Here is a 16,775-nt window from a genome sequence, read left to right as displayed (position 1 = left end):
CCACTTGAGAAATAAAAAAGGGATAAAATTAGACACATTGACCTTCTGTATGTTGAGAACCATGGTATCTCTGAGCCTGTAGAAGCAGATGTCCCAATTCCAACTGCAAAGTTATTGATATTTTTTCTATTTTAAAGGGGCTCTGACATGATTCCTGCAGTAGTTGCCTAGGTTAAATGTTGTTCTCCTTAAATGCTATTGGCAGATCATCTCTCTGTTCTAGCAGGTAGGTGTAGTGTCCTTCTGTTATCGTGCTGACACAATCACTTCACAGATGGCTTTAGCAGCACTTGAACTGACACTGCAGTTGATTGCCAAATGAACCCTTAACCTTTGCCAACAGTCTGGATATGAAAGGACAAATGTGACCTTACTGACCTTTAGAAGCTGCCTGTTAGAAGTTTTTAGAAGAAACCATAAAGAAGAATTCTTGAATGTATTATCATACTCAAACCACCATCCTTCTGACACCTACTGCTGCGAGTCACTGCACAAAGTGCCATGCTTATGAACTTGCATTAATTAGCAAATGTAATCAAAGTTAATTATAATTAATTACACAATTATGAACCTTTCAAGTTTAATTCCACCAAAATTATTTCATAAACTATGTTTTGAATGATGTCTGGCTAAAGGAAAATAGATATGAATGTGTATGTGGATTTCTGATCATGTACCCAACTACTGAAAAAACATTAATATCCCTAATTTTGTACTCATTCTCAAAGACATGGTCTAAAATTCATGTTGACTTTAACATACGATATTGCTTAGTGACCTCTTAAATTGAGCGTGACCTATCGTGGTACATGTTGCTCTGGTTAAGCTGAAAATAAACCCTTATTTCACACACAAAAAAGCGATCTTTACCTCCCTGACTCTGTCCTTCCTTATCTCCTTCTCTTCCTTCCCTAATGTTTATTGAGATCTTTCTATATGTCAGATATTATGCTAGTATGCAGAGGATACAACATTGAACAATACAGAAGTTCTCTTTCCTTCAAACAGACTAGAATCCAGCAGAATATAGTAAATTTGATTAATGGATAGATACACATATAGATAGATATGTGATAATGCAAATATAGCAAAATGATAATTGTGGAATCTAGGTGGAGAGTAAATATAAAATATTCAATCTATAATTCTTTCAATTTATCTGTATGTTTGATAATTTTCACTATAAAATTTTAGATAAAAATTCAGCAGTAGATGTAGAAAATCTACAAAGTGCAAAAATTCTTATCATGAGAGATATGCAAATTATTATGGGAGCTAATCTTTTCTAAGGAATCAAGGAAGAAGTCAGATTTTCAGATGGAGATCATAGTGGGCATTAAGATAGTTACCCCAACAATTATTTTGTGAAGCCATATGTTTGGTAGAGATGGACTCTATCTCCCAGTTGTGGGTTCTATTAATTCAACTAACCTAGGCCTAAGTCAGTCAGCATATGACAATTTCCTGTAATTGAGATTGGGTAAGAAATAAGGCATGTGACTGACTTGAGGCCAAAGCAGAAAGGGTAGGTGTTTTTTGGGGGATATAGGGAGCTTTCTTTCTTTGATAGTTAAAAAAAAAAAAAAGCTATCAGAAGCCATTTCTCTCTCTCTTTTTGGGTAGTGTTATATGATTTGTTTGACAACTAGGATTGGGACATTCATTTTTTCTATTATGATAGAAACAAGCCTTAAGATGTGGTTGACAATTCAGAGGGTCCCCAATGATGTCTTAGAGCCAGTGACAAGGCCATATTTACCCACAGACTTTCAAATTATGTAAGCCAATAAAGTTATTTTATTTTAAAAGTTATTTTAAATTACCATTTTTAACGATTATAGCACAGAGTCCTGGTTGATATACAGGAATATTTTTATTGTTCATTCTGTTTTTAATATAAATTGTTCCTAATTTGTCAATTTTAAGTGACCTTTTTAGTGTTTTGCCGCACTTGAAATTCAGCCTCAGGTGATTGGTCAAAAGACAATATGAATAAAAATATATGATATTCATACACACACACACACACACACACACACACACACATATACTTTAAGTACTACGGTACATGTGCACAACGTGGTATTCTAATCCTACCACTAGCTCACGGAACATTCTACTCCTACTTCCAGCTACTTCTAGCTGCGGTACTTTGCTTCTCTCTCATTACCTCCAAAATTGCTCAGCTGTTGTCAATTTCAGGATGTCAGAGGTATCCTAATCTGATTGTCTCCCAACATTCCAAAATTCTCAATTTGGTCATATATCAAAGTCTGACAACAAACTTTTAACAGTGTTACATTCATTGGACCAAAAGTCTTTATCTTCTTATCACAGGTAATGAAAACAAATGTCTATTTGGAAATAACTCAACCCATCTGTTACTTTTTATTTTCTATTTTAAAAGTAAAACCTACTCAAATGTTTATAATTATAGAAGCATAAACAAGAGCAAATATTGTCATTGTTTAAAAAATACATTCAGTGTTTGGGAAATGAAGGATTACTTTCTATGTAAGTATCCAGTACCTAGTATTGGCATACTTTATGACTACACCCACATATTCACTCAGGAAAATACTGAAAAGCATTCTGACAACATTGTGGGGTCTGTGGATCAAGGAAATATATTTTGCTCTCTGCATCAATCTGTAGAAATTCTAAATTTTCCTCCATTTTTATTGGTCATTCTTGCAGATTTAAACCAAAGATCTTTTGATCTGTAAATGACGATAATATTCTACAAAAAGGGGCATATTCAGGGTGGAAACCCAAGAGCAGGAATGAAGATCAAATATGTCTTCAATAGTCTTCAGATTGCTTTTCATAGTATTTTTCCTCTTCCTTCCAAATTCTACTTCCCATCTCTGAATATCTATACCCAACGCACTTGGTGCTGGTATGTTGTCTTATCTATATGGCTCACTTGTTAAAAGACCAGCTTTTATTCCACATCTCAGCCACTTCAGTCCTTTTATTATTTTTCTATTGCTATCAAAACAAATTACTACAAACAGAGTGACTTAAACCACAGAAATTTATTATATGAGAATTCTGTGGGTTAGATATCTAAGCATTCCCGGGCTCAGCTAGTTTTCTGTGTCAGGTTTCGCAAAGCCAGAATCAACATGTTACTGTGTTACTTTCTGGCATCTCCAGGAAAAATTTGTTTTCAAGGTTATTCAGGTTGTTAGCCAAACTCAGATCTTTACAATTGTATGTCTGAGGTTCTCATTTTCTTGCTAACTGGTAGCAGTGGGTGAAGTGGGTCATTCTCAACTTCTGGATGTTGAAATGCCCATCCTTGGCTCACAGTTTTCTTCACTCCATCTTCAAAGCCAACAGCACAGTTGGTTTTCATGCTTTGCATCTCTCTGACCTCCCTGTTAGCCTCATTTCTCCTCTTGCTTCTCTCTTCTACGTCTCTCTGACACTTCTGCTTCCCACTTCTGCTTTTAAAGACTCAAGATTACACTGGGCTCACCATCACAATCTCCTTATGTTAAAGGGAGTTGATTAATATTCCAAAATGTCTTCTGCAAAGTTCTTTCACAATATCACCTGGATTAGTATTTGACTGAAAATTCAGGGGATAGTAATAAAGTTACTCCCTAGAGTTTTGCCCTTCCACATTCCTCCATCCTTCAAAAATGTAATCATCTTTCCATGTTCCATTCTGTCAACCAGGAAAAAATTTTACTTAAGATTTATGGTGATAGGAGCTTATTAGCATCCTTCTTCCAAATGTGAGAGAGAGACATATATATATAGACAGAGAGAGAGAGAGTCTTTTATAACTATCAAAGAAAGCAAGCTCCCTATATTCCCAGAAAACTCTCTCTATATATATGTATCGAGAGAGAGAGAGAGAGAGAAAGAAACAGAGAGAGAGAGAGAGTCTCACTCTGTTGCCTAGGCTATAGTACAATGGCACGATATATCTCGGCTCACTGCAGCTTCTACCTCCCAAGTTCAAGCAACTCTCCTGGCTCAGTGTCCCGAGCGAGCTGGGATTACAGGCGTATGCCACCACGCCTGGCTAATTTTCTTATTTTTAGTAGAGACGAGGTTTTGCCATGTTGGCCAGGCTGTTCTCAAACGGCCAACCTCAGGTGATCCGCCCGCCTCGGCCTCCCAAAGTGCTGGGATTACAGGTTTGAGCCATCGCACCTGGCCTTAATATATATTTTTAAGATGGTTACATTAACTAATGGGAAATGCTGATGAGGGAAAATATTTTGGAGGCTCTTTTGAAATATCCTTTAAAATAAGCTTTACATATGGTTATATTAGAGTGTAATTTGTGGAGTTTTTATGAACTCCCTACAGAAAATAATGAATTCTACATTCCCACTTTTAGAATACTGAAGCTCTTTTTTGTGTTTCTGCAATTCCTCATCTTATGACTATCTGTCTTCCATTAGCGCTACAGTGCTGTGACAGAGGCATTTGACCTAGCCACAGTCTGGTAAGTGCATCAAAACCAGTAACTTAAAAAGTGAGGGTGGTAATAATGGATCACTTTGTCTTGATAGCAACAGTAGCAGTATCTGAAAATTATAGGACCAAGCAAAACCTTCAGTTTTACCAATGAGCCAATTTATTATCCAATTTTGAACATAGTTTCTGGCTGCTAACTTTGAGTTTTGTTTTCCAGGACCTCAACAATTAGACAAACTCCCAATATTCTTTTAACAAACTCATTGTCTGTTTAAAAAGCCAAGGTCTTCTTCCATTGTTTGCAACCAAGAACACTGAGTAGTACAAACAGTATCCAAAGTGCTAGTGAAGACTTTGCAGGAGGCCATGAACCTTCACAAGGAACCCGATTTACTGCAACCCCTGGCTCAGATTCTCCGAGAATGGACTACAACTTTGCTTGTCCTAATGGATTTCTGCCACTCATCCAGGGATTTTCCTTTGAAATAATTCAACTATGCTTTTGGCAATTGCCAGTTTAATTTCTACTTTATTTTTGTTTTGATAACGAGTCACTTTTCCCCATTTACATGACTAAGTGTTCAATGAGTTATAAACAAAATAAAAATTGTCAATTTTGATATATTTGCATAAGAAATTAGTGTAATGGTTTTAAATTGCATTCGAGTGAAATAAATTCATAGTCACAGTAATTCAGAAAAAAATCTGCATATTTTTTCTTTAATGAAACATGGAGTTTTTCATTTAGAAGATTAAAATTCAACTCCTTATGCTCTTAGGCAAGCCTCAAAAGTAGTTTTGAAGAACAGCAACCGAAATAACAAGAAAAAGCCAAAGTATAAACATGTCCTTAGCCTAAATGATTCATTTGGGGCTGGACACAGAGACTCACGCTTATAATCCCACATTTTGGGAGGCTGAGGCGAGAGGGTTGCTTGAGTCCAGGAGTTCAAGACCAGCCTGGGCCTCATAATGACACCTCACAATGAGTCCTCATCTCTTCAAAGAATAATGACAATAAATCATTCATTTGGTTGCATAATGTATTGTTTATTCCTCACTTTCTTACTCTCTTTTGGCACAAATCACATGGCGCTAAGATTGTCCATATATCTAATTGTGGCGAAGTCTCCAAAAACTTGTAAAATTTGAAGTAGACACCTCTTAGAAAACAATTAAAAACTCTAAGAAAAATTAAATGAAAAAGAGAAAGAACATAAAAGTCATGCACCAATATTTTTTGTCCACTGATACTACTACTTTTTTATTTTAAGATATTAGATAGAGAAATGTCTTAATCAGTTTTGGGCTGTTAAAACAAAATACATGTAGCTGAATAATCTGTAAATAATAGAAATTTATTTTTCACAGTTCTGGAGATTGGAAAATGTAAGATGAAAGTACCAGCAGGGTCAGTGTCTGGTGAGAGCCAGATATCTGCTTTCAAGATGGTACCTTGAATGCTGTGTCGTCACATGGCAGAGGAGCAAAAGAGCAAAAGCACCTAAGCTAGTTTCCTCCAGCTCCTTCATTCATAAGGGCAGGGACCTCATGACTTAATCACTTCTCAAAAAACCCTAACTCTTAATACCAACACAATGAGTACTAAGTTTCAACATAAATTTTGTAGGGGGCACATTCAAACAGTCAAACCATAGTAAAGAGTTAAATAGTCAAGTTACTCAAAATACACCCTTATACTCTCTATTATGCCTTAAATCCAACCCTGGCTCTGAATCTGGATAGCAGGTCTAACTGAGATGATTCCCCTGACTTATACCTGGTTTATTATATATAGTTAAAGTTAGTATTTGTTAATATTCAGAAATTTTTGACTGTGTGCAGTGGCTCACAGCTGTAAACCCAACACTTTAGGAGGCTGAGGCAGGCAGATTGCTTGAGTCCAGGAGTTCAAGACCAGCCTAGATAACATGGTGAAACCCGCTTTCTCCAAAAAAAATTTAAAAATACCTGGGCATGGTGGCACACACCTGTGGTTCCAGCTACTCAAGAGACTGAGATGGGAGGATTGCTTGAGCCCAGGAATTTGAGATTTTAGTGACCTATGATTGCAACACTACACTTCAGCTTGGACAATAAATTGAGACTCCATCTCTAAAAAAAGGTTCTTAAACCATGACATCTTGGTGAATCATGATTCTTCCCCAATATCTTCAAAGGAAACTTTTACCAGAAACACTATTTACTTTGTGCCAATTTTAAATTCATAGAATACAGATAGTACACTAGGGAAATTATAGTTAACAATAATTTGTTTACTTCAAAATAGCTCGAAAAGAAGACTTTTAATGTTTCCAACACAAAGAAAAGGCAACAGTTTAAGTTGACAGATGTCCCAATTACTCTGATTTGATCATTACACATTGTATACAGGTATCAAAATATTACATATACCCCCAAATATGTATGGCCATTATATAGCAATAAAAACATGTATACTTTTCTAGAATACATATTCTGGAACTTTCTTTGTAAGCTGTGACTAGCTCTAGCAAACCTTTATTAGCAAGTCATTACAGATAACCGTATTGCTACACTAGGTTCGTTTAATTTTACCTGACTCAAATGCTATAAATTAAAAAAGCATTTTTTGAGCACTAGAGTGTATTTGTATAAAACAGAGAGAAAGAGAGAGAGAGATTGTGTGTGTGTGTGTGTGTGTGTGCGCGCGCGCACGCGCTCGTGAGGCATTCAACGTCTTTCCTCCTTGGAGGGCAATTCTTCATTGAAAATATACAATTCTTCATATCCCTCTGTAGAAGCTAGACAAACAAGAGCTATAGAATCCTATTCTGTCCATTTAATTAACAGCCATATGGACATACATGCACCAATCACAAGGTCCAAATCTACTCTTTTTTACTTGTTTTTTTTTTTTTTGAGACAGAGGCTCGCTCTGTTGCCAGGCTGGAGTGCAGTGGCGTGATCTTGGCTCATTGCAACCTCTGCCTCACAGGTTCAAGCGATTCTCCTGCCTCAGCCTCCTGAGTAGTGGGGACTGCAGGTGCCCACCACCACACTTGGCTAATTTTTGAATTTTTGTAGAGAGAGGTTTTCACCATGTTGGCCATGATGGTCTCGATCTCTTGACCTTGTGATCCACCCACTTCAGCCTCCCAAAGTGCTGGGATTACAGGTGTGAGCCACCGCATCCAGCTAATTTTTATATTTTTAGTAGAGATGGGGGTTTCATCATCTTGGCCAGGCTGGCCTTGAACGCCTGACCTCGTGATTTGCCCGCCTCGGCGTCCCAAGCTGCTAGGATTACAGGTGTGAGCCACCACACCTGGCCTGTTGTATTCTTTTTTTTTTTTTTTTGAGACGGAGTCTCGCTCTGTCGCCCAGGCTGGAGTGCCGTGGCGCGATCTCGGCTCACTGCAAGCTCCGTCTCCCGGGTTTACGCCATTCTCCTGCCTCAGCCTCCCGAGTAGCTGGGACTACAGGTGCCCGCCACCTCGCCCGGCTAGTTTTTTGTATTTTTTAGTAGAGACGGGGTTTCACCGTGTTAGCCAGGATGGTCTCGATCTCCTGACCTCGTGATTGTATTCTTAAATATGGTATTGAGCTCCCTGAATGCAAGCCTCAATCAAGCTTTTCCTCTACCTCTCCTGGCCTCCTTATACCTTGCAAGTCTGATTCTCCAGCCTTTAGTCTACTCTGTGAATTCCTAAAACTTTTTATTAAATTCATTTTTTTTCCTCAGGGTATTAAGAGATTGTTTCAGTTGCTTTCAATGAGGAAACTAAACACTCAAGAGTGATGTACTATAAGTTTTAAAGAATGATATTGACTACTTATAACAATGCCAGATATTTGGGGAAAGTAATTTTATGTATGAAGGAATGGCATGAAAATGCATATTGTTGTTAGGTTTACAAACATTAACTGATTATCTGAATCACCCCTCTCTTTCAATCTCGTTTTTTAATAGCATTAGAACTATTCTATGCAAATAGTCCAACATTCTCTTTGCCAAGCAAGGTTGTCCAATTTTTTCACAAATAAAAAACCATCAGGTTTAAAGCTTGGATTTAGCAAATATGTACTCTTTCAAAAAGACTGAATGAAAAACTACACAGAAATACATGTAACATCAACTTTGACTGCCATGATGATCATATACAAAATTGCAGAAAACTGATTATGCTTGCTTCCCCAATCTCCTGCAATTGAGCTTATGCACTTTCACTGTTTAAATTTTATTTGATGTAAGTGAGAAGCTAAGTAAGTAAAAGCACTTTTTAAAAGATCTGCAACCAGGATCATTGTATTAGAGTTGCAGACAACGAACTCAGCTCATGAGCTTGCCTTCAGATTTAATTCTAGATGTCCTTTCTCTCTTGCACATGTGAATAAACAGAAAAAAGATTTCCGTTAGCTCAATCTCTGGTTTAAGCAGAAATGCAATCATCATGGTTCCGAAGTGTTGTGTGTACACTTTCTAACTCAATTTTCTCAGCATTATTTAGACACGCTCACTGCTTAAACCTGATAGAAAGCCTTCCCACCCATACCAATTAACCTAACCCTGCAATTTTGTGGTACCCAGTCGTCCTTGAATCCTCCCTTGTTCTCCTCTGTGCTGCTTATTTGAATTGGTTTGAATCCTTGCCCAGAAAGTGTTTATAATCTAAAAATTGTTTTAATCTTTTTGGTACAATTTTTCCTGCTTTTTAATTTCCTGAGAAACCCAAGTGAATTTCCAAACTTTTCTGCAGATCGCACGGAACACTACTTTTTAAGTGCAATTTTCTTTCAGTGTTTTGCCCATAGGCACTGGCATGTTAAAAACAGCAGTCATTGGCCAAACCACAATAAAGAGCTTCTCTCCCTTCCATTCTCATGGGCTTTCTAGGTGTTTCTCTCAGCAAGATTCATGAGGGAAGGAAAAGACAAAAATATTTCTCATCTGTCAAGTTAACACTCTCTGAAAGTTAGACATTGGACAATATAAATCAGTTGAGAGCTATGAAGTGAACTGTGCAGTTGGAGTTACAAATTCTATGGATATTTGAGATTGGGTTTATATGAATAAATAAAATAAATTTATGAATGAATGAAGCTTAGAGAAATCTATAAAATGGCTCAAATAGAAAATTAATTACCCATATTACTTAGGATCATAAAAGCAAGTGATAGTCATTAGAAGGGATGAGTACATTCTTTGCAAAGGTTTCATTTAAAATGTGGTACTCTTTAGGTCATCACCTTTAGCCCTTTTATAAGTAACCTTGAAATTATAGAATGGGTTCATGGATTTAACTGGATTGTTTGGAATGCACGAATTTATGTATTTGTCTTCCATTAAGGACAAGGAGGTAGGTATCCACCCTCCTTCAGTTTCAGAAAGGAAGTGACTGAGACTTAGAATTGTGATGTGTCCAGAGCTGCATAGCTAGTAGCTGGTAGAAGCAGTATTTGAACGCAGGTCTACGTGGCTACAGAGTTTAAGCTCTTAAACACTTCTCATCTCCATGGAGAGCTACAAATGTTTATGTCATAAATATAAATCTTACGCATCAAAACTTCTTTGAGATGAAAGTTCCACCTGGCAGGAACAACTGTACTTGTACTGTTTATCCTTGGCAATGGGAAGGGAAGTCATTCCCATGTAGGCCAGAAATGTTTCCATCTGTGCAATAATAATTTGCCTTTCTCTTTAAAAAATAGAGAGGAGTTGACATTTTGCAAAGGACATGACATGAACACAAACCAACATAGAGCTTTTGCTTAACCTGAAATTATAATAATCTGTATGTACAAAAGCTCCAACCATGAGACCAAACCTACTTATAAGCAGTGATCTGGTGATTCAGTCCTTTTGTAGAATTATATGATGGACCAGGATAGAATAGATTCTAGATATATAGGAGACTGGGGTGGTTTGAATGACTTATTTTTAATGCTTGTGTGTGAATGTGTGTGGGTGGTTGTACGTAATGGACATAGATAAAAAGGACAATATTCAATACTGTCTAGTTTTAAATAATTATTTTAAGAGTTACCAAATGATACATGTGTTCAGGGTATAGGGTGTTTTTAATCTCTTATTCAAATAAACCTATGTATCTTAGAATTCATGCATAAGTTGAGTTTTCTTTAATAGGTTGACTGTCTTCCTCCTTTAAAAGCATGTGATCAAAATTGCATACTCTGAAATTGTCTTCCTTATATTCTATTTACTGCTGAGATGCTTGCCACATCAAAATGTATCCGAAAAAACTGGAATACATAGCTAACCACATTACAGAATACATCAGTAAACTATGATAAGCCTAGAACTATGTATATTGTATTACTATGTCTTCTCAGTTTTCAAGCTAAAGACAATTTATAAAATAACTGTTTTTCCTCAGAACAAACATTTCACTCAGAAATGTAATTTTTTATTTGTTCATGTCCTAATATATTTAAATGGCAATTTTAAAAAACTAATGTGTGGCCAGGTGCGGTGGCTCAGGCCTGTAATCCCAGCACTTTGGGAAGTCAAGGCTGGTGGATCACAAGGTCAGGAGTTCGAGACCAGCCTGACCAATATAGTGAAACCCCATCTCTACTAAAAATACAAAAATTAGCTTGGCGTCATGGTGCACACCTGTAATTCCAGCTATTCAGGAGGCTGAGGAAGGAGAATCGCTTGAACCCAGGAGGCAGAGGTTGTAGTGAGCTGAGATTATGCCACTGCACTCCTGCCTGGGAGACAGAGCAAGACTCCATCTCAAAAAAAATCCAAAAAACAGGCCGGACGCGGTGGCTCATGCCCGTTATCACGGCATTTTGGGAGGCTGAGGTGGGCGGATCATCGAGGTCAGGAGATCAAGACCATCCTGGCTAACATGGTGAAACCCCGTCTCTACTAAAAATACAAAAAAAAAAAATTAGCCAGGCGTGGTGGCAGGCACCTGTAGTTCTAGCTACTTGGGAGGCTGAGGCAGGAGAATGGCGTGAACCTGGGAGGTGGAGCTTGCAGTGAGCCGAGATTGCCCCACTGCCCTGCAGCCTGGGCAACTGAGCAAGATACCATCTCAAAAAAAAAAAAAAAAAAAAAAACCTAAAAAACAAAACTTGTGTGTTTGTGTGTGTATGTGTGTCATAAGTCAGAGCCCACAAAATTAGAGTCTATGGACTTTTGTTAGTCCACAGAAAGGTTTTACTTGAACATAAATTTAAGCCAGTGTTTAAACCATGTGAAAATACAGACTCTGGATGAATAATAATTTTAATATAAAACATTAAAAGCGTAGTTGGACAAGATGATCTTCTGGTTTGAAATAGTCAGAGATGTTGAGTCACCCTTTGTTGAATGTTGAGGGTTACTATCTACCATTTTAAAATAAAAGATGTTCTGCCAGTTACCACTAAAGTGGTACTTTCCCATGGTAGAGCTGGAGAGGAAGTTGGTTAGTAGGAATGAATGGTAAAGTTGTTTGCAACTTTCTAAGGCAACCCCTTTCAAATTTTAGAGTATGTAAGAACTACCTGTGAACTTGTGAAAATGCAGATTCTCTGCTATACCCTCAAAGGTTATGATTGAGAGATTTGGGATGGGGACCTGAGTATTTGCATTGTGAAAAAGATTCCCAAGTGAGGCTGATGTTGATATAAAGACCAGAGTCCCACACTTACTGGAAGTAGAATCTCAACCATTCAATTGACATCATATACAAAAATTAGCTCAAAATGTAATCAAAGTCCTAAGTGTTCAGAGTTATAACAAAACTATAGAATCTGAGAAGCAATAAAAATAGCTATAAAACCTTAAAAGAAAATCTTCATGATCCTGAATTATGCAATTTTTTAAAATATCTGACACAAAACACAAGCATCACTGTCAACAAAAACAAATGACCAGGCATCATCAAAATTGAAAACTTTTTTTCCCCCTTAAGATAGAGTTTTGCTCTTGTTGCCCAGGCTGGGGTGCAATGGCACGCTCTCAGCTCACTGCAACCTCTGCCTCTTGGGTTCAAGTGATTCTCCTGCCTCAGCCTCCCGAGTAGCTGGGACTACAGGAACCCACCACCAAGCCTGGCTAATTTTGTGCTTTTATTAGTGGTGGGGTTTCACCATGTAGGTCAGGTTGGTCTTGAACTTCTGACCTCAGGTGAGCTACTGGCCTCAGCCTCCCAAAGTGCTGGGATTAAAGGCGTGAGCCACCATGCCTGGCTGAAACCTTTTTAAATTTTGCTTCAAATGACACCAATAAGAAGGTAAAAAGAATTCAACGTAGTAGAAATTTTGTGTAAATAATGTAAGTGATGAGGGACTTACACCAAGAATAAAGAATTCTTACGAGTATATAATAAAAAGATAAATAGCCAAATTTAAAAATGGCAAATAATTTGCCATTTTTAAAAGCCGGGTTGTACAGAGGCAGCCGCAGCAACACACAAAGCCGTCTGTTGGGTCGCTGGCGGGATAGAAGACCAAAAGGCCTGCTCCAGAGGGAGGATGAACACTTTAGAGGAAGAGAACTTCTTACTGTCTTTCTCCTCCATCTCTGGTGAACAATTTTATGCTGTAGCTGGATACTACATTATGCTGGATAACGAGTTGCAGTTATTACAGAGAAATTTCTTGGAAAAATACCGTCAGGAATTTGAAGACACATTAAAGAATAAACTCACCTACATGCCTACTTTTAGTGAATATAGTTCTTTGGTAGAAAAGTATATTAAAGACCAGCTGCTGGGGCAGATGCTTGGATTTAACATGGCAGCCTTTACGACATTACAGCACCATAAAGATGAAGTGGTTGGTGACATATTTGACATACTGGTCACATTTACAGGTTTGATAGCATTTAAAGAACGATTTCTGGACTATAAAGAAGAAAACCAAGGCTGGGATTGGGCTTAAGCAGTGGTTTAGTGGTGACTTCACTGTGTAAATCATCTTCTATGTTAGCTTCCCAGAACGATCTGAAGCACTAGGTCTTACCTCCAGCCAATGAATGAGATCATTCCGGATGTCATTAGCCCAAAAGGCCAATAGGCTCAGCTAATAATGACATAAGAATCTATTTTGGAAAGACTTACTGTGTTCTGCAACTATTCCCTCATGTTATGTATTGATGGGTCAAAACCAAAATTACCTAACCCTCCTGGACATATTTCTCCTGAAACACCTTCTTTGTATTCATTAACCTTAGTACGCCTCCTGAAGTGTTTAGTAACCCTAATACTCCTCTCCTCCCCAAGTAACAACCTCTCTCAGATGCTTCCGAGTCAGACCCCTGTGAAGAAAGCCCATGTCAAGCATTGCACCTGGAGGGCCCCTGGCCCAGCATACATGTTGGTGTGTTAACAGCATGGACTAACCCACTACCAGGAGCCCTCTTTGTCCCAGCAGCTTTGCATGAATCTTTTTGCATACTCACAGCTCTTTTGTACATGGTTCAGAAATTCAGTCCTTCAGTCTCAATGGGTTTTTTTATATTTATCTAGCGTGTTACTCAAGCCAGCTGCCTGTCTTGATATTTCGGAATCTTCTATGACGACAGCTTGTCTTGGCTTTAGGAATCAGCTGATGAAAGAGATGACCTTTTCCTAAAAACTACATGTGAAAGTCAACTACTAGTCTTAACATTTGCAGTCATAGTGTCACTATGTCTTCTTCTGGTCCTGATGTAGTAACACGGTTTCGAGAAGTGTCTCTTAAGCATTATTTAACTATATATATGGATAGATGAATACTCAAGCTTACCTAGTGGTTATCATATTGGAATGTTCATGATTATTCAAGGATCAAAGTATTATATGCTGTGTGCTTTTTAGTCTTTAGTGCTATAAAGGCAAAAAAGCTTCCTACATTGTCCTTTGCTCTTATTTTACTGGGCACCAATGAATGTATGCTGTGTGTTGCAGACAGACTAAAAGGTATCCTGTTCTTATAGCATGTTAAATGTGTCTGTGCATATTTGCAGAAAATCCTTTCTGTATAAACCAGTTTGTTAGGTTCACTGTTGGGGTAGGTACAGACTCTGTAATTTCTTCTTCCTATAAAAATCTCTCCTACCACAATAGTGTTCCACTGATCGAGTTCAATATGAGCAGAAGGTAGTAAATAGCTTCACTGGTCATCTGTCTGCTTTGGTTTACTACAATGTTTGGTAGAATATTACTTACAAGAAAACATATACGTCACATATCTAGAAAAAAAAAGTAGGAACTTAATTCCCAATCCTTTGAGTTTCTAAAAGTAAAAACAAGGATCTGTACTGACTTTTCACATCAATAAGCTACAAGCTATGTGTTTTTGTGTACTGATGTGTTGATTAAATACTTTTGCACCATGAAGGACAAAAAAGATAAGCAACTGACCAATAAGCATATGAAAAGATTCTCAACTTTATTAGCCACCAAGGAAATTAAAATGAAAACCATAATGAGATACCACTTCATACACACTAGAATAGTTATAATCAAAACAAAGGACAAATAGCAACTGTTGGTAAGCAAATATGAAACCACCATAATTGTTGGTGAGAATGTAAAATGGTTCAGTTCCTTTGAAAAACAGTCTAGCAGTTTCTCAAAATGTTAAACATTGATGCAGTAATTTCACTTACAGGTGTAGGTGAAAGCATATGTCCACACACACACACAAACCTCATGCATGAATGTTCACAGCAGCATTATTTATAATAGCTAAACAAATGGGAATAATCCAAATGCCCATCAACTGATTAGTGTATAAATAGAATGTGTTATATCCATAAAATGGAATAGTATTTGGCAATAAAAAGGAATAAAGTACTGATGCATGCTTCAACACAAATTAACTTTGAAAACATGCTAATTAAAAGGATTAGGTTATGAAGAAACTACATATTTTATAATTTCATTCTATGGAATGTCCAGAATAAACAAATTAATAGAGACAGTAAGTAGATTAGTGGGGTGGAGATAGGAGGATTTTAGCAGGGTAATGGCTAGGGAATATGTAGTTTCTTTCTGAAGTAATACAAATATTCTAAAATCAATTTTTTTCATGCACACACAACTCTCAGAATATGCTAGAAACCATTAAAGCATACACTTTAAATGGGTGAATTGTATGCAATGGGAATTATATCTCAATAAATGTGTTTTTGTAAAGACACTCAAAAACATTTATTGAGCAACTACTGCATATTGATCACTTGGTCATTTCCCTCTTTGTGACTTTCAGAGTTTCTGATTAAATAGCAATTCTTCTGGAAATTTTTGTAACCACCTTTCCCATTGACCGGATTTGATGCTTTGACTAAGTACTTTCAACACATCCTATACTTCCCCTTCAAAGCATGTCTCAGAGTTTAATGTGATTGATTATTCCATGTTCAGTCACCTTTCTCAGATTCTAAGTTTTAGTAACCATGAATGTCTTGTCTTCTGTTATCCCCATAACTTACTACAGTACTTGGTAGAGGTGATACTTAATAAATTATTCTTGAATTAATTAATGAAGGGCACATGTTCTTATGGGATTACAAACCTCCTTCTTTCTAATTTCATAACACTCCTGTAGCATGAAGTGAACAGAAAGTCAAGGACTTCCTCTGCTATCCACAAGCAAAACCAAGGGAGAAGACAAAGTGACTTTCATTGCTACAAAAGACTACAGTGAATATTTTTAAAAGGAGCATCAGATTGCAATAAGAAGACATTAAAATCCAGATTATATTTTTTAAGCTGTGCAACCCTGGGCAAGTTCCTTTACCCAGGAACTTCTGCATATCAGTGACATGCTGAAAATTATATCCACTTCTACTTTCCTCCTCTGGGTGGTTTGGAAGAACAAATAAGATAACCTGAATGTTAACCCCTTGTAAAAGTGTAAAACTGTACAATTATAAGTTGCTGATGGTGTGGCATATTAGTAAAGAAGTAAAGCTATAATAATTAAGGAAAAACCTGTGTTTACATCAGAGTCCTCTAGCAGATATTCTAAAGTGCCTACACAGCAGCCAGCCTTTCTTCCTTGCTAACAATCCAATTTTGCTTGAGCAGTCATGTGCCTAGCTCTGAGGAATGAATTATGACTAGTCCAAGTATATCATTAAAATGATATTTCCTTTACCTGCAATTGGTCTTAGAATGAACAGGTGGTTCAGTTCTTGCCAATAAAAATTACCCTAAATTCATTGCATGCGTCAGAGAAAGATTTTCCTCCTTGAAAAGAGGCACACCAAGAAAACCTTTTTATATTCACCATTTTGCTTCCTGTGTAAGATACTTACCTATAAAGACTTGAAGCAGAACAATGCTGCCACCATCCTCTAGCCATGAAGGAAGGGACAAGAGAACCAGAGACGCTGCACCAACAACTGC

At 37.3% G+C, this 16,775-nt stretch overlaps 1 protein-coding gene across 1 annotated transcript; it reads left to right on the top strand.

Moving 5' to 3' along the window:
• The first annotated feature begins 12,912 nt into the window (after positions 1-12,912).
• On the top strand, positions 12,913-13,320 carry LOC117064556 (ADP-ribosylation factor-like protein 2-binding protein). The gene has a single exon (XM_033178620.1). It carries the CDS (start codon positions 12,913-12,915, stop codon positions 13,318-13,320), a length of 408 nt encoding a protein of 135 aa, XP_033034511.1.
• The last annotated feature ends 3,455 nt before the right edge of the window (positions 13,321-16,775 follow it).

Source organism: Trachypithecus francoisi, unplaced genomic scaffold (assembly GCF_009764315.1).
Source record: "Trachypithecus francoisi isolate TF-2019V2 unplaced genomic scaffold, Tfra_2.0 Lachesis_group2, whole genome shotgun sequence".
Classification (NCBI taxonomy): Eukaryota; Metazoa; Chordata; class Mammalia; order Primates; family Cercopithecidae; genus Trachypithecus; species Trachypithecus francoisi.
Note: the sequence above shows the minus strand (reverse complement) of the source record. Positions and strands in the feature narration are given on the sequence as shown.